At 36.9% G+C, this 25,963-nt stretch overlaps 2 protein-coding genes and 1 pseudogene across 2 annotated transcripts in view; 1 reads left to right on the top strand and 2 right to left on the bottom strand.

The window, feature by feature from the left end:
* Positions 1-1,430: 1,430 nt before the first annotated feature.
* Positions 1,431-16,507, top strand: LOC148739796 (uncharacterized; annotated as a pseudogene).
* A 3,422-nt stretch (positions 16,508-19,929) lies between these two features.
* Positions 19,930-22,733, bottom strand: LOC148739797 (diacylglycerol kinase theta-like). The gene is made up of 4 exons (XM_088750109.1): positions 22,682-22,733; positions 22,412-22,465; positions 21,671-21,769; positions 19,930-21,126 (listed from the first exon to the last, which is right to left on the bottom strand). Exons 1-4 carry the CDS (start codon positions 22,688-22,690, stop codon positions 20,944-20,946), a joined length of 345 nt encoding a protein of 114 aa, XP_088606235.1. The 5' UTR covers positions 22,691-22,733; the 3' UTR covers positions 19,930-20,943.
* Positions 22,734-23,163: 430 nt separating this feature from the next.
* Positions 23,164-25,963, bottom strand: part of LOC148739798 (diacylglycerol kinase theta-like) — a 2,948-nt gene continuing 148 nt past the window's right edge. The window contains exons 2-5 of the mRNA XM_088750104.1: positions 24,971-25,280; positions 24,483-24,573; positions 23,913-23,974; positions 23,164-23,283 (exon numbers count right to left, since the gene is read on the bottom strand). Of these exons, the coding sequence (XP_088606230.1) occupies positions 23,223-23,283; positions 23,913-23,974; positions 24,483-24,573; positions 24,971-25,209 (453 nt within the window). The 5' untranslated portion in view covers positions 25,210-25,280 and the 3' untranslated portion in view covers positions 23,164-23,222. The remainder of the gene's footprint in view (positions 23,284-23,912; positions 23,975-24,482; positions 24,574-24,970; positions 25,281-25,963) is intronic.

The following is a 25,963-nucleotide window of genomic DNA, read 5'->3' on the forward strand; positions in this document are numbered from 1 at the left end:
ATGGTGGGGAACGTTGAGTTTCTAGTAGTAACGGCACAAAATGCAGAATATTTTTATTTTTCCATTATTTCCTTTATGCTTTGCAGCCATATTTATTCCGCATTTCCGCGCTTAGCGCATGTTCGCGGCCACTTTGGTAGCCATCTTGTATAGGATTTCTGGTTATAGTAATGTAGGCGGAGTTGATATGCCAAGCTTCCAAACAAGGGTACTGGTGGTAACGTCGATTAGTGGTCATCATTTGAAAATTATCCTATCTAAGTGTATGATTAGTCAAGCATGTGTATTCCGATAAAGCTGAATTTCTATTCTGCAGAAGGAGACAACTTTTTGATGCTCTTTCAACCGATTACCAAACTAACGTTTGGTCTATCCGATATACTCGTGATCAAAGTCATTGCACGGAATGCTATAAATAGCGTCGGCTTGTTGTTCTTTCGGGACAAGATGCTGAGCTCTGGCAAAAATAGGCTCTATAGTCTGAAAAGGTTTTTGAGCAACTTAAACGTTGTGGCTATTCTAAATTCTCTTGATGGGTTCCCTAACACCCTAGATGTAAGGAATAACAACAAAACCAGTTGCTGGTTCGTTCCCATCAGGATTGTTACTAGCTGCAATTACGGTTTCTGGCAGATATGGGACAATGTTTTGGTATAGCCATTTACCTTAAGGATGTCAGAGACATATTTTCTCTCCTCAGCCTTGGAAAAAGTTAAGATGGTAGACAGTCAGCCCTCCAGAGTAAAGAACCAAATCATGTACAACTGATGCGAGGGACCAACTCTCACACCCGTGGATTGAAAACTCAATTTTCAGGCTTTTTATTACTTGTTGATCAATTCCTAGTGTACAGAAGAACAGGAATTTACAGATTCAGTGATAGATAACATATCGTCCTATATTTATGATAGAGCAGCAAAGATGTGCCTCCCTTGATGAACAACACTGCTCTCTAAAAGTCTCAGATATCAGACATCTTGTCACTGTTAAAGCTGGAATACCGCACGTTTCCGTTCTAGGCCCGACTTTATTTTCTCTTTACACAAGTGATTTACCTGAAGCTATAACTTATGCGACAACCTACATGTATCCTGATGATACCACCCTATATGGCATTGGCGATTCTATCGACACAGTAATTTCTGAACTTAACAAAGCTTTAGAAGAGCCTCTGTACTGGTGCAAAACATACTCCCTTGTGCCTCATCCAAAGAAATGCGAAGCAATGATCCTCCATCGTGGAAGATTCACTGGCCCATTGAAAGAGTTAACGTTGACCCAGTACACCATCAAATGGGTTGCACACTCTAGTCTATTAGGCGTAGTGATAGATGATCAACTAAATTGGTCTAAACATATTAGTGTTGTTAAAAAAAGGCTTTGTTGATAAGTTAAACTTGTTAAAACATAGCAAATTTCTTCCAAAGAATATGTTATTAGACTTGTATTTTAGATTTATTTTGCCGTCGATCGTATATGGAATATCAGTATGGGGAGGTCTCAGAAATCAGGAAGGTTTTAAGGCATTAGAAGCACCTCATTGTAAAGCTGCGAGAATTATCTTTGAGCTACCTTGGGAGATGTCAAATGCTGATATTATGAAAAAGTCTAACTGGTCCCCTTTAGCCTTTATGTATAAAATCAGCTTAGCTAAGCTTATGTATAAAATCCATAATAACCTGACTCCAGACGCTATGTCAGCTATTATTAAGAACAATGATAACATCAAGCGATATCAACTTAGGAAGAAACTGAAAATTGATGTCCCTCGTTTTAACACCCACTACATGAGGAACTCTGTAGCTCGTAGAGGAGCAATAGTTTGGAACAAGTTGGTTCCTCAACTTAATGACAATATAGACAATGTTAAGAAATATGCGATTATAGCAAGACGATCTAAGGCTTTGCTAGACCTTGATTTCGACTGTATCTCCCCTCAGACATTAACCAGAAGGGAGGAAGACTTTAAGTATAGTTAGTGTTAATAATTAGACGATATTAGAGTACCACCTTGCTTTTTAGAATTTAATTTTTATCGATTTAGACTTGTAAGTAGTAAGTAGCGATATGATCTTACCTTGGTGTATCCTATTTATTCGCTAATTCATTAGTTATCTTACTTAATTATTGAGACACGATCCCACAAGTGAAGTGTCGCTTTAAATGCTCATTGTGTATAAATAAAGATTATTGATTGATTGATTGACTTACTTTTTATGTGATTCATTCACTATAGAACAGTCATGACCAGGCGTCTTTATTAAAATATTTCCATTATATTTTTCATTATTAGCATAGTTTCATAGCTAAACCAAGCATATCTTTTTTGGGTAAAGTTGGTGCGAGGAACTCCTCACTCGATGTCACTGATGTCATTTTTGCTTAATTGTCAAAACATCAGTGATTGATAACACCAACAGTAATCCCTCTAACCAGACAGACGAACTGATAATCGGTTTTTTATGGTAAATAACGCAGACGCCTGAATGACAACGACCTGAAAGGAATTCATGGAAGTGCCTTCAAACGGATGAAAGGGTTGAAAGAACTGTGAGTATATATCAGATACTACTGAAAAAGAAATTCCTTGACCTCAAAACAGAACTTTGCATTGTAACAGTTTATCATTTCCCTTTGCTAGATCAAAGTGTTTCAAGATCTGCATTACGACTTGTGCTGTGAAGTGCAATGAAAACGAATCAACAAAAGCAGATAATCACATTTTTAATGTAAACATTCTTAATACAAAGAAAATATCTTATAATTTAAACTTTACGAAAAATGTGGAAAATGACACAACGCTATTGCTTTGCATATCGTGGTTATTTGTTAAGTTGTGAATTAAATGTCGCAGCTCAGTATTAGGAAAAACGTTTTATAAAGTAGGAACATTCCATCTCCCAACCACTCGTTTGTCCTTGATTTTGCCCATGCTTTTTTTTTTTCATTTTCTCTTAATCTCTCTTTCCCTTCAATGACAATAGACAGGTCAGTTAGAAGCTACTTTGATAGAAATAGCTGGATTTGATACATCTAATCATGTTTCTCTACTTCAACATAGATGGTTGCAAGACAACAACATCACTGAATTACCTCCTGAACTATTTCAAGATCTAGAAAACCTGCAGGAACTGTAAGTTTTTTTGCGTATCCTTTCCTCAGAAACTAGCTTACTGACTGTTCAACTCTTTGTCACTATTCCAAACATTTATTAAAGACTGAAAGTTATATCAGCCACTTTTAATATTTCATAACTAATTATATTCCCATAAGCACAAAAAACATAACCTACTAATTTAACCATCTCAAATTTTGATCTTTGTTTTTCTAATGATCAGTGTAAGATCTGCAGTCATTCAACAATGAAACCCTGCGTGCCATAAAGTTTCCAGTCACTATGGGATATTTTTACCTTTTTTTACCTGTTTTGATATCTTCTGAGATCAAGAGCTCGATCATTTCTCTAACCATCTCTACCCTAGGAAGGGTTTTAGGAAGGGTTTAAATGAAAGGGGAATCAGCCTACCTCTCTCAACATAAGAGAAGAGAGTTGGGCGCGCTAACAAATGTAAAATTGTCAGCTACGAGTTCTCCTTTTGCTGGAGGTATTGACCTTACCAAAATGAATGGGCAATATGTATATACTTGACAGTAACCATGATAAGCAATGAATAAAATGGTGGTTTTCATACTGGTTTTATAGATAAACGGACCTTTAATCGTTTTACAATTTGTGAGACAAGCGATTAAACAGTCATTTCTCTAAAATGAGCATATTGCCCAGATTTGACTAAAATTAACTTTTTTATAATTTTTGATGACCAGCCTCTCTTTGTATTTTTGCTTATGAATTATGAGCTAGCTGCAGTCTTAATGTAAAGGCATTTTTTGTCTCATCATTTCTGCCAGCTATCTGTCAAATAACAAGTTGAAGAGTCTACCAGACGGACTTCTTAGCAGCCTTTCCAAGATGATACATCTGTGAGTGAAATGTTTATTTAACAAAGAAGATAATTAGGTAGAACCAAACGATCATTTTTATCATATTGTTTACAAAGGCACAGCTGTAACAGCTCAAACATCATGGAGTTTTCCATCTTGACTTTGTAAATCTGATCATGTAGATTAATAACAGAAAGCTATTTTATGCAGTTGATGTGCTTAATGTTAAGTAATGCTAAGGTACTTGGAGGTTTTAAAAGTTCAAAAGCTTCTGTTTAATAGCAGCCTCAAGAACTCGTAGATTTCTTTCTGCTGGATAAAGTAGAGGCTTTTGACATATGATAAACCATTAACCTACAGTTGCACCAGTAATGTTGCTATTGCTAGTAATAATACCAACAGTAATAATTATAGTAATGATGATGAAATAGTAATATAATAGTAATAAAAGTAATAACAATAATAATAGTAAGGATAATGATGATAATGATGATGAAAAGAATAATAGTTGTGACAAAAGAAATAGCTTGCATTTGGATATTATCTTTCTTCTACAGGCGACGTTGCTATTTTTTTTTGTACCTATTTCTTTTGTTTTTTTGTTTCTTTGCTTTTTTTTATTTATTATTATTTCACTGCTGTGAGGAGTTCCTACCCCCCCCCCCCCCTTAAAAAAAAAGTAGAAGATGGATATTTCTTTGATTGGCTTCTTGTTTAATTTTTTATAAGGGAAATATATTTCCTGTCATTTTTTCTCAAAGGATGTTGACAGATGTTCTCATGTTCTAGTTGTTCTTCATCATTGTGTTCTTAGCAAGCTTAATATGCTAGGGTCTTCTTGAGCTGGATTTAAAGACATAAGACTTCTTCCTGGGAATATGTACTAAAGATTTGGTGGAAATAAACTGAAAAGGGGAGGCCACTACACAAGTAATAAGACACTTTTTGAAAGTTTTTCAGCACAAATTGCCAATAATTATTATTCTATGAATCAGTTTAGATGGTAATTCTATCATTAGCAAATTCCTTGTAACCGTGGTGATCTCTTGTAGGGATTTGTCAAACAATGAACTTGGAAATCTGCCACCGCACATCTTCAGAAACATTACAGCGGTAGAATTTCTGTGAGTAAGATTCTTATTGACATTATTGTATTGAAAATTATAGAATGTGGTAAATACAACAGCTTCCTAGATTATGACAACTCTAATTATAATGTACTTTCTGAAGGCAAACATTAGTTTCCTTTAAAATATTATATATAATATTATTGTATTGGAGGATCAAACTACCCAATAAGTTCGTAATTTGTAAGAAGAAATGGATGATAAATCATTTTTCAAATTCAGCTTTAAACAATAGACCTCCTGAAGGCACTTGGGAATAAACTTGGGATTTTTCGAGCTTAACCTTGAAACTATTATTCTCACGTCTGATGTTTTTCTTTGAAGAGTAAGAAATGAAAACTGAGAGCTATTTTATTGGAGAAAGCATTGTCATCGCCTTACCTGAACTATGGTAGTGGCCTAAAAAAAGAAAATAAAAACAGCTGTGTTAAAGATATCACTCCACAGCTACATATGCGTATGTTAGTCTAAACTTTCCATGGTGCTTTCTTCAGGAAATTGGACTACAATAAAATTGAGAAGCTTTATGAAGATCAGTTCCAGGGTTTGGTAAAGTTGATCGAATTGTAAGTACACTCAGAGTTGAAACCTTTTCCCAAGACGAGTGGATTCGCAAACCATATGCAGCTCTGGCAAGGGGCTAACGCTCAAAACGTCAGCTTTTTTAAATTCTTTACGGAGGCCATTTTACGTTATGACCTCAGTTGATAACAGCCAAATTGCAAGATGTTTGTAATGTTAACTCTGTCATCGACTAAATGTAATGTGCCACACCCAATTGCAATCATATTATGTTACTGTATATTATTATTTATCTTTTATTCCTTTCACCTGTTTAAGATATCTCTCGGAGAACAAAATCGAGGCTTTCCCTGGCAAAATTTTTAAAGGCGTCAAAAACCTCAAAGCTCTGTGAGTACAGTTAATCACAAATATAAAAAAAAATTAGAGTACCTGAAGCAATGGAAAGAGTATAACGGAAGCATTTAAAAACTGAGATTTTAGCTCACAAATTTTAATATCAAGTAAATAAAAATAAGCTGATTAACAAAGTACTGCTGTAGTGATTTATGTTTGACTAAAAGTATGGTCTTTTATGAACATACTTTTAGCAGGCAAGGTTAGATATAAGCAAACGCGAACACCCATGGTTGAGAGCCAGACAGTTGCACAGCAGTTCCATGGAAATTTATAAGGAAACAGACCATTGTGAGACCTTGTCTACTTACTAATTGTGAGTTATTATGTTATTTGTTTCAGAGATATCTTTGGCAATAAGATACAAAACATTTCCAGCACGACTTTCGCCCATGCCCACGAACTGCAATTTTTGTAAGTGTACGGCAAATGAGAGATTTTCATCTAAGCTAGTAAACTTAGTTGCATAAAATTAATTACAAAGCTGGGCTTTCTTATAAAATATTTAGGGTTCTTGGTTTTTTTCTTTTTTTTCCGTTTTTTTTTTTGTGCTTTCTGTTTTTCTTTAACACTAATAAATGAATCTCATTCTTCGAAATACATTTTTTGGAGGAAGCCAAATTAATTTTTTTGGTTTAATTTCTATATAATTCAACATAGTGTTGTTCTGAATATTTTTCAAAATTGCAGGTTTATGCACTACAACCTGATGGCTGAGCTCCCTAAAGGACTTTTCATCCAGCAGTTGCCGCACATTATCAGAGTGTAAGACTCCGTCCATAATACACAGTTACTTCAGCCACCCCTCTAAAAAATTGTTTTAATAAGAGTGTATGTTATCAATCAATAAATAATTATTAATTGTTTGCAGATGATTAACCTTTAATGTATCTAGATCACTGAATACCAATTGTTTTCTATCCGTGTAAGTTTGTGAATATTTCTTCTTTTTTTTTCGAAATCCAGGACTTTGGACACCAACCTGATGTGCTGCCACCTCGATCTTTTCAGGCAGGATGCCGATTGTGAATATTCTTTCAATGACAACTTCGCAAGTTGTCACTCCATGTACCGTAACCTTGCTCCAAGGAGAAGTCTTTGGGTTGTGGGTCTTCTGTCGCTGTTTGGGTCCATATTTGTTGTTGGGTGGCAGTATTTTTTCCCTGATAATAATATGGTCCAGTCTATCATGTTGGTGAATCTGGGTATATCAGATGGCATCATGGGTATTTACCTTATCATCATAGGTATAAAAGACTTGCAATGGTCAGGGGAATACTACCTGCACGACTATGAGTGGCGCACTGGTTGGTTTTGTCATTTCAATGGCGCCATGTCTGTCCTTTCAAGTGAGGTGTCAGTTATGATGATTTCTCTGATTGCATGGGACAGGCTTAAGAACATCGTGTTTCCCTACACTTTTGCAAAAATTACACCAGAGCAGACTCGTATAATGTGTGCAGTCATCTGGATGGTGGGAGGCGTCATGGCATTCCTTCCCTTGTCTGGAATGCACTACTTTGGTGACTGGTATTATGCCAAGAACGTAGTGTGCCTGCCCCTGCAGCTTTCCCCGCAATTACAAGAAGGCTGAGAATACTCCACTTCCATATTTATCGTTTTGAATTTTTCTCTTTTTATCTTCATAATGGTGGCTTACATTGCCATCTTGTTGAAATCATGGTCGTCAAGTAAACAGCTCGGAGCACATGGAACCATTCGTGAAATACGAGCAAGAGCACAAAGTGCCCAGGCCAGGAGAGAAAGAGCACTTGCCAGAAGAGTCTTCTTCATTATTCTGACCGATTTCCTGTGTTGGATACCAATCATTGGTATCGGCATCAAGTCGCACGTCGAGAAAACATTTGATCCGCCTGGTGATCTGGCAGTATGGATTGCAGTGTTTGCTCTGCCGATCAATTCAGCTGTCAACCCATTGCTGTATACGCTTTCTACTCCACAGGTAACAGGTTTATTTTTTATTACTTTTGAATAGGGCATACTGCCATGTTCAAATCTGCTTTCGTGTCAGAGCAGGCTGACAACTTAATGTTGTAACTGTGACGGTTGGCATAAAAAAAAAAAATGAAAAAGAGTTGATTTTGACCACGTAGACCAACTTAAATATAATAGAGATTATTCAAGAGTTTCACACTAACTATCCCATAAATTTCTGATGTGTAGGTGCAAGCTATACTGAAACCAAAACTGAGGAAGCTGTGGTCCAATGTTCGATCTTTTTTCAACAGAGGACAAAATCAAGACGGTACAGTTTTATCTTCCATTTTAAAATACTATGATAACAATAATGGTATTCCACACCTCGACATAAACAAACTTTAAAGTTTAACAAATTTTGTACAAGTTTTCAAATTTTTTTTGCGTCTAAGGCTTTAGAAAGGGATAAGAGTGAAAATGCTTTCAAATGGTAAAAACTGAGGTATTTTTTCATTTTATATTTTGATTAACTGAGCAAATTATTAAAATAAGCAAAACGGGATTGTAATGAAGAACACGAGGAGCCAAAGCACAAAAAGGCAAGAAAAGCAATCAAGGGAGTGACTCTGAATTCAAGGGTAGAAATAGGGGTAAAGCAAGTTTCATGTGGGGGAGGGGGAGGGGGCTTCGCTGGTAGAAGTCATTATTTCAGTTCAATTTAGCTTGATTTACGGAGATTGGTATCCCCAAAACCATGTTCTAGGAATTTTGAAACAAATTGATGCCATTTACCAAACCCCTTTTAGTAAAAATATGAGCGGACATTAGTAAGTTTCTATCAAAATATAAAGTGATAATTTTCTGTCTTCAATTTCAAGGTAAAGATACAAATCTGACTTGTAGAATGTTTTTCATTGTAATAACTCTTTGGAAAAGCCTGACAGTGACTTTTTCTCAGGAGAGATCAGGACAGAATTATTGTTGTTGTTTTATGAAATAGAAGCAGAAAATGATCAGCAGGGACATTTTGGAAATGGAGGTGCACATGCTAACAACGAGGAGGGTAAAGATATAGTTCTTCTCAATTTAATTACATTCGAAATATCCCCTGTCCTGTCTTCAGCAACCTTTTTCATTGTCACCTATCTATACTTTCTTCTCTTCCCTTTTATAATCTTGTTTTTTTTTCGCCTATTTTTTTTTTGCCCATAGGAGAACATATTGAAATGCAAGAAATAGAATACCCCGAGATCCCAGTAGAGGAAGTCCCTGAATTACCTGATCTGCAACTAGGTCAGTACTCCGTCTGTGTACTTATATTCAAACAGCACTTTGCAAAAATTAAAGTAAAACAATCAAATGGGAAACATACCAAGGATATTATTCCACTCGAAAAAATTGCAACCGTGAAACTGATGTTGATGGTTATGCCGAGATTGACTTTGTAGCAGTCAACTTCCTTGGCAGGTATATTTAGCCTACTTAACTAAACTTGCCAGAATATTGGCAAATTCAATTTGAAATACCTAGAGCGAAACCACGGCATTCCTTTCCTGCTCTGATACATTCTTTATGTGCGTTTTAAGAGAGAAAAGATTGACAAAGGGTTTTCCCACCTGACATAAATGTGACGAGCTTTGGTGTTATCACTTTTTGTTGATAACTGCATGGAGAACACCAAGTTCACCTAGCTTTATATTTTTCTTTAGATAACACTAAAAATTCTGGTGACAGTCTTCCTAAGAACTTTCTACCCCCTTACCCTTGAGATCTCCCTCTCTTTCCCTTAGTAACCTGCACAGTGTACCCTTCGTACCCACATACGACACAGCCATAGTAAACGAATGATACGTCTAGATTGATAATTATTATACATTGCTGTCACCATCTGTCTTCTCATTGGCTAAATGCCTACAGTTAATTCTGGGAAACAGCACAGCCTACAGATTATTCACTAATCTGTACCTACAGATTAGTGAATAATCTGTAGGTTGCGTGCGCAATGTATGATTTCCGATGGAGCAATGTTAAGTTCACGGACAGCGAAGTAAGAATGCCTTCTAGATTCGCATCATCGACCCAGCGAGAAATCGAGAAATTCCTTGAAGATAAAGATTCGGAAAATACAAAAAGAATGTACAATAAAACAGTTATTGGATGAGGGTTTTGTGATATCCAGAATAATAAAGTTCTTGCTTAGTGTTATCAGCCTCAGCCTTCGGCTTCGGCTGATAACACTTACCTCTACCTTTATTTTTCCGGATATCGTAAAAACCTCATACAATAATTGTTTATAATTATTCTGTTTTAAGTTTTTGGTTTTATTATATGATAAATAACTCTAAGTTAAAAATATTCCTTAACTTTGTTGACAGCGATGAAAGAAGCCTGTAGAGGGGATGAAAGTGCATCTTCCTCGGGTATTATTGCTTGTTAGTTGAAATAAAACTCACAATCTTGCAGATGTATATATAGGCTGTGTAAGAGCTTTGGTGCAATTTTTTTACGCTTGCACGCGTCCAGTTCTGAATGTAAAGCTAACAGTAAACTTGAACAAAAGTATCTACAGTCTTGTTTTTAATAACTGGATTACTTAGTAATATAAACTTCAATCAATAAATGGTAGAATACAGATATCTTATTAGACGTTTCGTTGTGTAGTATAGTTAGTATTTTAACGGTTGTGTCTTATTTTGACGAGACCGTAGGGCGAGTCAAAATATAAATGACGAGTAAAAATAGTCAGCGATACGACACACCAAAACGTCTAAGATGTTATTATAATCCAACACGCCAAATTTTTATTTCAGTGCGGGCGAACTTTGGGGATATTTATTTACCGGGAGTGCGTGACAGAAGTATGCCTAGCGGAACGGAATTGGCGCTTTGTCGTTTTGCAGTTTCTATTTTCTTCAACAAATGCTGAAATATCATTGTTGTCTAACTGTTTTTCTTCGTTCGATTTATCTAATGAACTTGAATCAATATTTGCTAGCTATTCCGACTCTTTGAAGTCAGAAAAATGAATTAAATTGTAACTTCAATCCAATTCGTCGCTTGCGCGATTCGAGAAAACCTGTCTAACCGGTTCTCTAAAATACGAATACCGCGTGATATTTTTATTCGTCTTGGGCGTTATTTCTACTCTACGGAGTGTAGTTGGATAATAAACAAGAATATTACCGCATGTATAATGCATTAGTATAGTACTATATTTAAGTAGAAAACACGAACCAAAAGCATCATATGATGGTTTACTCTACTTGTTCCTTGAAACAGATTATGACGATGATTTTGACATCCGATCAGCCACCAAAAAGACTGTGAAAGGTATAAGGCCATTTTAATTTTCATTCATTTTTAAGGAGAGTATACTATTTTACAGAACATTAAATTAAAAACAAGATCGGTATTCCGTATTATTAAGGTCATAATCACCAATCAAATCACAGATTTTAAGTCTGTCTTATGAATGAGTTCATGCGAGTTGGTTGGTATTTTCTTCTTTTCTTACTGAACCTAACGGATCAGCCCAATCGAAAAACCTCTTATTGGCAAGTTTGCGGTTGTCAGAGAAAATTGCCAGTTAAACTGACGAAGTAAAGGAAATTGCACAAAACTAGTAGCATGCATGTCAAAGGTGCTCGTAAATAAATGTCTTCTTAGGAAATGAGCAACACTTGGTTAAAACCTTCAAAGGATCAATTTCAGTGTGGCTGAATTAAAGTAAAATAATAGCCCATTTACCAACTACCCTTAGCCTCATTTTCAAAACGAGTCCTCGTGCTCAACCATTTTTGCGGAAAATGAGTTTAATTTGCATGTGAATGGAAGCTTATTGTCATATGAAAGGATTAGCACGAGCACTCGTTTTGAAAATGAGGCCAAGGGTAATTCGCAAATGGTCTATTGTATGAGTATGTTGTAAAATCTGAGGCTCGTCAGTGCATGTTGCATAGAGCTGTTCTTGCTCTCGTAACAAATTACCTTATATTGGTACGTAGTTATGTTTATATCTACTTGTTAGCAAGACTCGAGTAAGTTGAGTAATTAACTTTTGAGCCTCTACGAAACAACCAGCAATTTAGTCAAATGAAAGGTGCTCTTTATATTGCTGCAGTTACTGTTCACCATGGAGAAAGCCAGTACCGACGAAGAAGACAAAAAGAAGGTAATTAATTGTTCACTATTTACGTAAGTAGGAGTGTCTACAGACCATTGCAAGGCTCTGATATTGATAACTTACCTAGTTCTATGAAAGTACTAGTTTACATTGAATTAAAAACCCTTTTTTATGACGGACAGGAGTTGTAGGTGTAACCTATAGCTACTGATACAACATTCATAAAATATCGTGATCATAAGGCGTTTTATCGGTAGAACCCTAACTTACACGATATAAAGAAGCATGAGGTTCAAGGCCATTAGAAAAAAAGTTCTGAGGGAAAGCGAACACCAGCTTGATCTTTAGTTATTTTTTTATTATTTTTACTTCTTTTTTTTTTTTTTTTTTTTTGTTAACGCTTTGAAAATGTTACCGGGGCAGTTACAAGTAGGTCAAGGGTATGCACTCGTCGCACTTATCCAGGACGAGAGGTAACAGGGACAAAAGTTATGAAGGAAATTGGTGGCCCTTCAAGAAAGATTTTAAGAAGTGATAGTAGTTAACAGCTGACCAAAACTGAGATTCTGCTCTGGTGCCCCACCCAGAGTTCTCGATAATTTCAGCGAGTGTAAGAAGTCAAATGTAAATAATTCTGTTATTTTAGTATATTTCAAACTTATTGGTGCAGTTCAAGAAGGAAAAACTAAGCCTGAGCCTGGAAAACCCACTATCGAATGTAAAAAGCAATGAATTCATTTTTTGAACTCCTAATTGCTTAAGACATGTCGCCTTTACTCTCGCTAACAGTGCATGCTGTTTATGAACTTGGCAGCTTGCTAACTGGGCCAATTTGCTTACCTAAAAGTGGGCAACGGGTTTACTACGTAGACTGCTTCATATCTTTATTTGGCAGGAATTGTGTTAGCCTACACAGTGACTGTGAGAGTCCATATAACATTATGACATCAGTCCAAAACATAACCTTGAAGGCATTCATACTTTATTCTAACTTTGCTTTCATACAGCTGGCGAATCTAAGGAGCAGGCGGGGAGCGAAGAGATTGCAGGGCCCAGTGACAAAGGTAAAGGAAAGAAAATGATTTTTGACTGGTCACTCAAGGGATTAAGCCACTTTCTAGGCTATCGAAGTCTCACTTTTACTTAGGTAGTCACTGGAAAAATTCTATTGGAGAGATTTGTTAAAGATGAATGACTTTTAAAAAACGCTTAACTAAAACAAAATATTACTGTGAAATATTTTACTCTTCTATGAAATGAATCATTCTCTGAAGAAGCTTAAAAAAGAAGGTACTAACTGACTACCTCTGTAAGAAGAGGTGTCTAACATCGATGGACCGTTCTGATGTTCAAATTTGTCTAGTTCCTTTAAAGTACTATCTTATTTGGAATTAATTATTATGGTGGATCTACAGACAGAAAACAGAAGTGACTGAAGGCTAGGGTACTTGCAAGAGCTCTCCTTAAATGATGGACAGTCATCGTCAGTGTAACTTACACCTGTTGATGCAACAGCTGAAATATATAGCAATTATAGCTGGTCTAAACGAGCACAATACCTTACTATTCATACCATCTGAATACTTTCAATATAAAGTAGTTCTAGAAAAACGAGTGTTTCATTTATTTGCACCTTCATTTTAAGTCATTTTTTCATGATGTTAACGACTAACTACATGTATGCCAATGAATAAAAGCTGATAGTTTCGAAAGAAACTGTTTTGGGCTGCGTCGGTGGGAGCAACGAAATAATTTGGATATATCAACTACGTTGAAGTGGTAAATTGGCCACCGTAACGATTACAAAAGCTGAAGTTTCGAGCGTTAGCCCTTCGTCGGAGCGAATAGAGGAATTGTGGGTTGTGTGTGCTTTTAAAGGCGAGAATGGAGCTACATTATTGGTAGGAACATGGCAACGAGAAAAACAAGAATAAATTAGTGGAATGAAAAGCGTTCGTCGATCCCTGTGGGATTTAGACTGCCGGTTTGAAAGATGAGCTTTTTTTCACGATTTTTACGGCTTTCCGTGCTACCTAAGTGTAAGGAAAGACCGCAGATTGCCATATGTTGCTTAGAATGATTAGGTAAGTTAAAATGTCCAGCGACTGGTTTCGATGTGTCCTTGTCATTCCTTTCCAAGTCTCGAAGGTGTTCTCGGAATCGGTCACCTAGTCTTCTGCCTGTTTCGCCGATGTATATCGTTTTGCAATAAGTGCAAGTTATGCAATAGATTACATTGGCGGAGGTACACGTGGAGTGATCGGTGATCTTAATGGATGGTTTAGGTCCCGATATCTTATCAGTGTTGTGAATGAAAGGACACGTTTTGCATCGTGCACGAGTGCATTTAAAATTGCCTGGTTGGTCATTAGTCTGAAAAGAACTTCTGACCAAAAGACTGCCTATGTTTTTGTCGCGTTTGAATGAAATGAGGGGAGGCTGCGAAAAGATAGTGCTTGTCTCTGGATCGTTTTGAAGTAATTTAAAGTTTTTAGGAATGATGGATTTAACTGAGTGGTTGTGAGGGTGAAATGTGAGAGTGAATGGAATGCGGTCGGAATCTTCCTTATGCGACGTTTGTAGTGCTGAATGTCGATCAATAAGTTGGGCCCGGTGGTAACCCGCTTGAACGACAGAAACAGGGTAACCACGTTTATCAAAAAACTGGCACATTGACTCTGATTTGTGGTGGGAATCAGAGTTATCACTGCATAAACCAGTTTGTTAGTTTTGAATTTGATAGCGGGCTGTGGGCCGGGTCATCTATAAACACCCTAGTAACTAGTTGAAGACGTGTTAGCCTACGCATTGACAGCAGTTCTCGATGAAACCCTATGCAACTTCATAACAACTTTACTTTCACACAGCTAGTGAATCTGAGGAGCAGGTGGATAAAGAAGAGATTCCAGGGCCTAGCGACAAAGGTAAAGGAGAGAATAGTTTTGATAAGTTACTCGAGATGCCAAGGCACCCTGTTATTGAAGAATCTCTTTTATCTTATAAGTCACAGGAAAAGCTATAGTGGAGAATTTTCCAAACACATTCGTAAAACAAAAGAATTGGTTGAAGATTGGGTAACACAAGACTGAACGACTGAGGGCTGATGTCCCTTTCATCAAATAAAGAATTTTATTGAAAGAAGTTTAAGAAGAAAAGTAGGTAATAGTTGACCACTTAATTAAAAGTTTCGAAGGTTCTAATCAAATCTATATAATTGAATTAACACAATCTATTCTAAATCTATTTGCGCAGGTGATGGAGAAAGTAAGCCTAAGCCTAAAGAGCCAACTGGAAAAGGTAAAAAAAATGTCGCTTTTCAGGAACTTTACACTGTCCAACATATCTTGCATTTATTCCCGCCTACAGGACAAGCTTTTTCGTAACTTAACATCCAGCTGAGCCAATTTTCTGGCTTGATAGCAGGCAGTGAGTCAGATGTATATCAAGGCTCCCGTGTCTATATGAAGGCATTTGTGTTAGCCAACGCAGTGACAATGACTGTAATTCTCGATGAAATCCTTAAAGGAACTCATAATTCATTCTAATGAACAACTTTGCTTTCACGCAGCTGGTGAACCTGAGGAGCAGATGGAGAGTGAAGAGATTCCAGTGACTAATGACCAAGGTAAAGGAGACAGAGAGAGTGGTTATTGATTAGTCCTTAGGAGGCTAAGGCGCTATCTTAATATTATCGAATATTCAGGTTATGTGCTGTCCCTTGTGATCCACCCACAATTCTCGCTCACTTTGCAATATTACAAGTATTCAAATGAACATAATTCAATAACTACAATTTCTTTTTCAATCGTACTCATGCAGGTCAAGAAGGTGAAAGTAAACCTGAACACAAAAGACCAACTGAGGAAGGTAAAGACAATGATTTGCGAGTTTTAGAAACACATTTTAATACGCTGTATAACACGTGTTATGAGCTTCAGAAGTAATTGGGTCAATTTGCTGGCTTAATAGCAGGCCATGGGCCGGGTTTGTTCTGCAGACCACTTATTTACATTCATTTGCCAGCGCACAGTAAAACCGTGACCGTAATTATGCAAACTTGTAATTGATAACTTTCCTTTCACACAGCTGGTGAGTCTGAGGAGCAAGTAACAAGAGAAGAGATCCCAGTGCCCAGTGACAAAGGTAAAGGTGATTGCGGTTTTGATTAGGTATTTAAGATATTAAAACATTTTGTGAGTTCTTGAAGCATCTTTTTTAACTTGGTAATCATTGGATAAATTCTGGTGGAAAAATTGGTCAAAGGTCTAATAATTATCTAAGAAACTTAAATAGAGACAATATTGAACGATTGAGTAATAAAGTAACTTTTTTCTATTACATCATTTCTAAAGATGAAGAAGAAGAGAATGCACCTGAGCCTAACATGGACGTCGCAGAGAAAGGTAACTCTCCTTATAAATTAACCACCATGTACTAATTGTGGTCTACACAATGCTTCATAAGGTGACGTACACTAAAAAAAAACTGCTAGGTGGCTATTGGGCTGCACTGAGGAGTTCTCTCGTTCCATATGGTTATAAGTTCATACCTACGTGTGGTCCTTAATTTACTAACCAGCTTACTGATTGACAATCTGGTCAACTGACTAACTGGCTAGCTGACCAATAAGCTGTGAGATTAAATTAACTAGCTGAGCTGTAGCTGAGTGACAGAGGCTGACTATCTGGCAGATTGTCCGCCTGACCAGTGGGCATGGTTATAGACTAACTGATTTATATTATGGCTTCCTGGACCAAGGTGCTTATTATACCGACTAACGGACTGCCGGCTCGGTAGATCAAGCAACCAACTGGTTTTGTTTTCAATAATTAGTGTGCTTTTTCCCTTTGTCTCAGACATTTAACAAGAGCCAAAAGCATTACCATTAGTATGGACACCTCGAGGGCTACAGAATAATTAAAAGACTCAAGGAAAAGGAAAAATAGTTCTTGAGTAGGAATCTATATGTACTGTCTGTGGCAATATCTCAGTCAGAAAATCTGTTTTTAATCTTTTTTTCTTTAATCAGTTTAATGTTTACATTAGTTAACTAGTAAGCTTGTTGTCTGATATCTTCCTTATATGGTTACATAGGTAGGATATCTAAGTAGGCGTATAGTGGCAGTCTATCTTCGTTTCGTTTTGTTGTGTTTGTTTTTTGTTTGTTTGTATTTTGTGTTTGTTTGTTTTTGTTAATTGTAACATTTTGTTATGTATATTTTTTGTTTGATTTTTTGTTACGTTTTTTGTCACTTGTAACATGTATGTCCACCTAATATTCAAGTCTATTACTCTTAGCATGTTTCTATAGACCATAGTTCTTAGACCACATTCAAACCTAATGGATAAAGGGAAACACAACGATATCACGGGTGAAGCCAGCCTAAAATCCTGTACAGCTGGTTCTACAATTTGTCTTTCGCCTGTTTTACTCTTAAAACATAACTCTTGCAAATTTTGAAACAAAATTTGAAATTTCTTATGGTACAGGCCTGCAACAAGTCGAAAAGCTGGCTACGCTCCCAATATAATAAGACCTTTCAGTCTGCATGCTGATCTATCCATTGAAGTTATTCCCTATTATCAGTAATAATATAGCTGAGTAAATATTTTGGTTAGAAATGCTCCACCGGTTTTAGAACTAATGTTTGCCTCATCACCATGGTAATTTTTTAGCTTGTTCAGAGCTTATTCTCAGTTTAAAAGGGATTCCATGACCTGATTACTTTCCTTCCACATTTCTATCTCAGTTTTTCCCAAAACTGCGATTTCATAATAGGACATGAATCATGATAGCTGACCGAAGCAGATGTTTAATTAGCGCTTAAATTAACTTTCGAAAGTTCAGTTTCTATGGTATCTCTAGTTTAGAAAACAGACAAGCAAATATTGAACAAACACCTAGAATATAATTGGGGGAAATCCGTTAAATCAATGATCAGAAATTTTAGTGGCAGTACAACAATGATCTAAAAGCTCATTTTAAGAATGTTTTTTTACTCGTTTGAGAGAATCACTGGCCCTATAACTGCTTTTCATTGGGAAAGAAAAGGAAAAAACATCTATGACAAGAACAACTCAGACACATGTACGCATCAAGACTATCTCAGAATTTTACTTCTCTCTTTTCCGAATAATCTGCTTGATACCAAATTTAGATCAATACATGTAATATTGAAAAGAACAAAAAGGGTTAATAATGCGATCACAATAGTAGAACATCAACGCGCTTTAATAACAATTATAAGAGGTTTTTCTAAATTTTTCTGCTTGATACCAAATTCAGATCAGTACATCTAATATTGAAAGAATACAAACAGGCTGATGATGCGATCACAATAGTAAAACATCAACGCGCTTTATAAGAATTATCAGAGGTTTATCAGTAAAACAAAGATTTAGATAGCTCATATCTAGAATTTTGTTTAACTCGTTTAAGAGCAATTCGCTCTCAGATAGCGTTTTAATCGTTGAGAACGATGAAGCATCTAACATTTGACAAGAAAGACTTAGACAAGTGTACCGGTCAAAACATCATTCACAACATATTTGGTAGCAGGCTGCTAATCTAAATAGTTCATTACCAACAGATTACGTGTCAAATCGTTTCATTTCACAAGTATCTTTAGTTAAAAATTACAAACTAAAGTAAAAATGCAGAAAAATTAAAAAACTTACTGGTAAAGACGTTACTTATGAAAGATTTGGTAGATATAAAATGATCTAAGTAGCTAATTTCTTGAATTTTTGTAACTCTCATGAGAACATTATGGTAGTTAAAGGTAGAGTGACGTCATTTCTGCAATGTTTCGGCGTTTTTCATAAGCGCAGATTATCAAAAAAAAAAAAATTAGAAAGATGTTTGGGTAACGAGTAACAACAGCAATTTGAATAGTTCATTCCCACAACTGGCATGAGAGAGTTTTACGCCATTTAAATTAAGTTAAACTAAATGAATAAAACCGATGAAAGTAGACAAAAAAGGATGAGAAAAAAAGGAAAATGTAACGGGTAAGACGTCGGCTGTTACAGATTTTTTTATAGAATACAAATGATCTAAATAGCTCATTTCTAGAATTTTTATAACTCATTTACGAACATTATAATCATTGGGAGTTGCAGTGACGTCTGTCACTTTTTTACCATTTTTCGTCATTATTATTGATATTAACCATAACCCCAAAAAAAAGGAAGAAAAAAGGTCTTTGGATACCACAAAAATAGGTATTTGGTAGCGTTTTGAAGTCTAATTTTGTAGTTCATTTTTACATTTTTTTTAACTCATATCGAGAATTCTAGTTCATTGTATTATGTGGTATTCAAACTGTTTAAAAGCTTTGTTCAAACGTGTTCATCAAACATGACTAGTTTACTGTAAGAATATCTTTGAAGCAAAAGTGGCATTTAGAGGAAAATGACACCAAGTTAAGATTTATTGTAAAACGAAGCCTTCAATAAAACATCTAAAAGACCTTACACATGAGTCCGTTCATGGTTTACCCTTTCGGAAGTTTCGAAGTTTCGCTTCAATTTCATCCACAGTATGGATTATGTGTAACAATGGCATGTGTTAAAGTGAACTGATACAAAAATGATTTCTGTATCTCTTGTCCTAAGCGAGCCTTGATCGCAACTGGTGAGGGGGTAGGTAAATGGCCTTGAATTACTCATAATGTCGAACATTCGTTTTAATAAATTATTCAGTTTGAATGTTTCTTAATTCGAAGAAAGGCGTCACCCCTCTTCTCCGAGCCCAACAACCGCTTTGCCTCTAAAGAAAACAAAAAAAAAAAAATGCCATGAAAAGTTATTTCACAAATTTAATTTCTTCGGAAAACAACTACATCAATCTATTTTTTTATAATGACACATTCCAATAGATTTTAAGGCGCAAATGTTTATTTGTTTGAAAATGGATACTTCAGCAGCTAACCTGTTTTTGTACACATAATTACAAGTACAACATTCATTTAAAAACATAAATTCTCTTCAAATTCTCATTTCTTTTCTGTATAAATTGGTGGGGTAAGCTAAGCTTTGAACTCTACCTCAAGACAGAGGTTTTATCACTTTAATTTGTACTTTTGACATGGCTGTAGAGTAGCGTGGCATGAGTTTGGTTATTTAGCGCGTATTGTCGACTACGACGCCTGTGCCCTTTTACGAGCGAGTAGAGAAAGACCGAGTGTGGCTGAGATGCAGTTTCTGAATTACTTTATACCACTTCAATGAAAGTATCGTGGCCTTTACTAGAAATGGAGTCCAACAGCAGAAATAGTAACAGAGCTGAAAAACGTATGCGCACGCGCCAGATTTTCCCGCAGGAAAACTGATTTTGAGTCGTTTGCTTTGTTGATTTTCAATTCTGTTGCTTCTAGGCGTCGTTTTCCGTGCCGCTTTTGTTTTACAGAAAACTTTAAAAACTTTGAACACCCCTTAAATATTTTCCAAAATAAATTTTCGCGCTTAAAACTTTGGAAATAGGAAAATGTCTTCGACGACAACAAAACGCCTTGGTTTCAAATGTTAGCTCCTTTTTCTTTCCGCAAATTTCGCTAACTTTTAAGCCACGTATGCTTGAGCCCGCGTTGTTGACCGCGTACCTTTGACGTAACATTTCGTTTTTAAGCTCTGTCATGAAAGGTAAGGTACACCGAAGAGGTTCGAGTGGTGACGCCTGATGAAGACGTACTTTAGTCTGAACTATTTATATTTACAGACGTCAGCAAGACAGCTTACACCCAGAGCTATACAGATGACAATAGTTTTCTTCAAAATTTAAAATTACATTTTCTCGGCTGAAGCAATACCTTACTAGATGAACTTTGCAAGATAAACAAGTTAAATATAAATCAGAGCTGGTACAAATCTTCAGTATAGTTTCTAATGAAGCGGCTATAATTGTGAGTCACTTTTATAAGTAAGATTATTTTTTTCCGTGAGAAAAGGCCCGGGAAAACTCTGTTTAATCGTCATAAAAAATAATCTCGTTGCGCTGGGACTTGAAGGACGACGAGACGAGCTTGAAGGTCTTCTTAGGTTTTTCACTTTAACTTTCCTCTTTGAAAGCATCAGTGCCTAAAGAAAACAAGAAGTAATATGAACTAGAGAGAAAATTTCGAGAAGTGTTCGTTAGCCGTTTTTGCTCTACCAATATATATATATATATTTAAGATATATTGTGTGTGCCTTTAAAAGCACACACAACCCACAATTCCTCTATTCGCTCCGACGAAGGGCTAACGCTCGAAACGTCAGCTTTTGTAATCATTACGGTGGCCAATTTACCATTTCAACTTTGTTGATATATCCAAATTATTTCGTTACTCCCACCGACGCAGCCCTAAACAGTTTCTTTCGAAACTATCAGCATTTATTCATATATACATTTAAATACCTTAGTAAGAACTCTGAATAAAGTAGTCCGGTTATAAACTTTAACTGAATTCTTGGATGTCACTGTCAAAAAAAAAAACACATATGCTTCTTAGCTAAAAAAAAGATAAGATTAAATTGGTTTCCGGGATGTCCCACGTGCAACTTTATCACTGAGAACCGAGCCTTTTATTTTCTCCGGCCTGTAGTCTTTAACAAGGTTATTACACGGTTTTCTGTACAATACCTGTGTTAGTATGGGCCGCACGATCACATTACCCGGAGGCTGCATCCAAGGTTCACCATCTATTTGTACAGGCATCTCTGATTTTAATTTGATATTTATCTGTAATAAAAATCATAATAATGGATAAAAAAAATATCGAAGTGCGTGAATAAAGAGGGTCAGTTTCTAAAGAAACTGTGCTGCTGCGTCGGTGGAGATATTACAACATAATTTGGTTTTATCAGCTGAGTTGATATTATAAATTGACCACCATGGAGGGCGTTTGAAGCTGACGTCTCGAGCGTTAGTCCCTCGTTAGCGCGAATGTTGGACTTGTGAGTTGTGTATTTTCTATAGAGATAAATGGAACTACGCTATTGGGGCAATTTTGCTGTCTTTGAGAAATTTATTCAGGCTCATTAACACCAAACTGCACTAGAAATCGTGTCATTGCCTATACTTATTGGTTACTTGGGCAAAATACCCTATTTTTCCCTAGCCGATGTTCGAAAACCAGAGTTTGCGCTCTTTCTTTTCAGGGGGGAACGAAAAAGAATAGCCCACGTGTAGCCGTAGCCGTACTCTTCCCGCCCCGTGGAGAAACAAAAGGGAGGGTACGGTTACACGTGGGCTTGGGGAAGGGTGGAAATCATTCTTCGCCAACATGGTAATGTGACAAACAAGAATGACAAGATAAAAATAAGAGAGAATAACTGACTTATGGCTGCATTAGTTTACTGGATTACAACGAGAAATCTTTACCTGGGCTCCCTGTGCCAGTCGGATACCAGTCCTGATTCCACTTTGAATTTGACCCTATAAGTTAAAAGAAAAAAAAACACTCATCTTCATATTCACTGCTAAATGAAAACGTTTCCGATCCACATACGTAAGAAATGACAAGGCTGGGTACAAAAAATAAGGCAGTTAGTAGTGAAACATCACGTGGTGCAGATTGGAGAGAACTGTATAGAGAATCCACCTGCTGATGTTAGGGCATAAAAGGCAAAGCCGGTAGTGATACTGACTTACCATGTGCATGACTCCCTGAAGTCCAACTACCTCTACAAAACCGTCACAGTGACAAGCTGAGGCATAACCCTGCAAACAGAGTCAGCAATTCTCAATTAAGAGTGGAAGAGGAATCCGGGATCGCATCTGTTTTGATTAACTTTGCTTTGTGATTGGTCCAGATATCTCAAGTAATCATCTGAAGTAACCAGGAACAAAACCAAAACCACCGTGTTTTGGTCATTTGCAACATCAGTACTCACAAATGATGGCGTTCTCGTTGGCTACATGTACTTGCAATTCTGTCTTTTCTGGTTGGTCCTTGTGATTACTTCTGTGTTGATCATGTTTACTGTAGGTGTTCTCAAACGATATATCGGTCGGTATATCGGGCGAGAGTCGGTCGATACTCGATTGATATATTGGCCGAGATGTATGTCGGCCGATATAGCGATTGACTCGACTGCGCGTTTTTAAAGACCTCACTTGTCTGGAACAAGGTGTCAAGATTTGTTCATAAGCTTTCTGGTGCTATGAATAAGGACAGAGATCATTGCTAAATTCAAGTCGTATTACATACATCTTCTTTGTCTGGTCCCCATGCATCGGCACCTGCTCCCCAACTAGTCGGACAAAAAAAATTATAAAAAATCAAAGGGAAAACTAAATACAAATAAAAATAAAATCCCTCACGGGTATAGAAGCGATACTCGCACCTGAGCTGCTACCAATGAAAAATCAGAAAAGGAAACTTTAAAGTTCAACTTCAACTAGATTCGAACCCATGCCTCCCAGCCAGATACAGTCTGGGTGCTACACCCGACTAGGCTGCAAAGTCACATGACGGGCGCGAGACAATTAGGCCATTTTCGATTTATTAAAATTCTAACATGGCTCTGAGGCTTGGAGGTATACAACTAAAGAAATTGATTATTCATCCCTCAACCTCGATGTTGTTCCTTTGTTTTGTTCCCCCAATCCTGGCAGCCAAGTTTGAATGTTGATATATCGAAAATAGCCTCTTTTTGTACGTTCTTCGTTCCCGTAAAGGAATCAGATTTTAATGAACTGAAATACATCATGTTGACCTAAATTAGTACTATTTTGACTTCGGAATGAAAACTGAGCATCTTAAAATTACGCTTTGGAACCGATTTTAATCTGTTTTCTCAATCCACTCAATTGGAAATTTCACCACTGCAACACTAATTCGAATTCTTTTCACTGACTTCAACTTCCAGCTTTCAGTAACCTGCCTATGTTAAGAATAACAACTCCTTCTAGTGTTGGTAAGTCAATTTTTTTTCCATCAATCTGTAGCGAAACAGAAAATAACAAATGAAGATGCTGAGAAACGACAGAAAGATAGATCACTGGAGCCGTAAGGAGTACAACAGGCAAAAAAGTACCAAGGAATACTCCAAAAACCATCTCATTCGGGCGTTAAAACTTTTAAGACAAACGTCCTCAACTACTTGGCGTTCAATCACTCAGTGTTGAATACAACTGACAAACGATGATGATTTTAGGACAACACTCAATATTAAATGAGTTAAGTTTGTAAACAAGACAGACACCTTCCCAGTGTAGGAGTTTTTAACGCTTTCGCAAAGTGATGCTACTGTAACTATTGCTATACCACCTGATTGTGATGCTAATTCATCGTAGATTAACATCCTCCCCCTTCCCCTTTCGCGGGATTTTGTCGGGTTTATTCGGCCGTTCGCTGTGGGTGAAGAGACGCTTTCTAAGAACACCGAGTTCATCCTATGAAGGCAACCATGTAAGCTATTCCAATATCTTCCTTCTTCAGATTAATCACCTCTATTTCGACTTCGTGAGTAAATGTCCGCGAGTAGCTTTTGACCATTTTCTTTATCCCTGCTCTAAAGTAAACTCCTTTGTTATGAAGCCTGAAAAAGGAAAATCACAGAATCAACGAACTCTTACTTACAATAAATCATAAAACGCAAGGTCGAAGTTTTCTAACCCATCCACTTTCAAAAGCGCTTACGATGGAAGTTAAAATCTATTGGACGTTTGACTGCTCCGTGTCCGTTAATAACCTTTGGAGGGTGGGAAGGTGCAGGTAGTCTGTAAGAGTTCTAAAATGATAAATAGAGTCGGGCACGCACATTCCCACAGACGAACTCGAAATACAGACGACAAAGAGAACAACTCAGAAGACTATGAAACATTTGTTATCAATTGCAAGTGCCATCCAATAGCCTTAGCAATTAATACTGTTCCTTAAATCGAGCGGATGTAAAACTAATGTAACAAGTAGATTTACTTTTTTTGCATCCTCACCTGCTATGGAATTTATCAGGTGCTTCCTCTCTCCTAAGATGAAAATCTAAACAAAGCTCAGCTCCAATTCCGATGCCAAAGTAGTTATTCATCGTAAAAATACTAGGATCGTCCTCTCTTCCTGCCATCGAACCAAGTGCGCTGTCGTTTGACAGTGTGTCAGGAACGATAGTGTCCACAGAATCAAACATGACACACCATCTATCTAGAAACACTTCATGAGCCTGGTCAATGGCCATGAGTAGCGATACAGGACTCTCGCCGCCAGAGTAACCACTTCCCCAATGGAGGATACGAGAGAGATCATTACCTGCACGTTTACAATCTAATTTAGTTTCCCAAACATTATCTATCCACTAAGAAGAACACTAGAGAGATCAGTACATGCAAGCTGAGAATCTCATCCGACTTCCATCTCAATCTGTATCCACTAACGAAATCACCACAGAGAAATTATGTATCGCGAGAGGGGAGTGGGCATCAGTCCTTCCCAACAGAGTATAAAGGGGGAACATTACAAATTCACTGAGGAATCTTAAGAACGTTAAAATCCCTTATGGGCGATGAGTAATGGCCTGTCCCGAAGTCGAAAATCTCAGGCAATTTCCAACCTATTCTCCATCTACTATGCTCCGAGGAAGGGCTAACGATTGAAACGACAGGTTTTCAAAATGCGCCTTAGCGGTTTGTCTATCACTGTAAACCTCTAGTTGTCAACCACGTGCTGGAAACGCTCATTTAATTGTCACATGAAGCACTAAGCTTCGAATAATTATCGATGATCGTTCGTTGATCTTCTTTTAAATACAAAGGCTGTTGAGGCCTAAAAAATTAAACTGCAAAGTTTTGAACGACTTTTTTAAGTATTCATCACTTAGAAGCAAGTGAGGCAAAGTCGAGGTTAGTTTTCGATTGACCAAGTTTGTCGCATGAGTCTTGAGATCGATCACACAGCCCAGTACAACAAAACCTACACAAGGCTTTATGTTCGAC

The sequence above is a fragment of the Stylophora pistillata genome, chromosome 2 (assembly GCF_964205215.1).
Source record: "Stylophora pistillata chromosome 2, jaStyPist1.2, whole genome shotgun sequence".
NCBI lineage: Eukaryota > Metazoa > Cnidaria > Anthozoa > Scleractinia > Pocilloporidae > Stylophora > Stylophora pistillata.

Bases quoted from the DNA above. Each gene is read 5' to 3' on its own strand.
- LOC148739797 (XM_088750109.1), bottom strand. The intron at 21,770-22,411 runs GTAAAGATTTCT...TTTTTATTACAG, and splicing joins GACTGGCACAGGGAGCCCAG to ATAAATATCAAATTAAAATC. The intron at 21,127-21,670 runs GTATTGTACAGA...TGTTTTCTTTAG, and splicing joins TGCGGCCCATACTAACACAG to GCACTGATGCTTTCAAAGAG.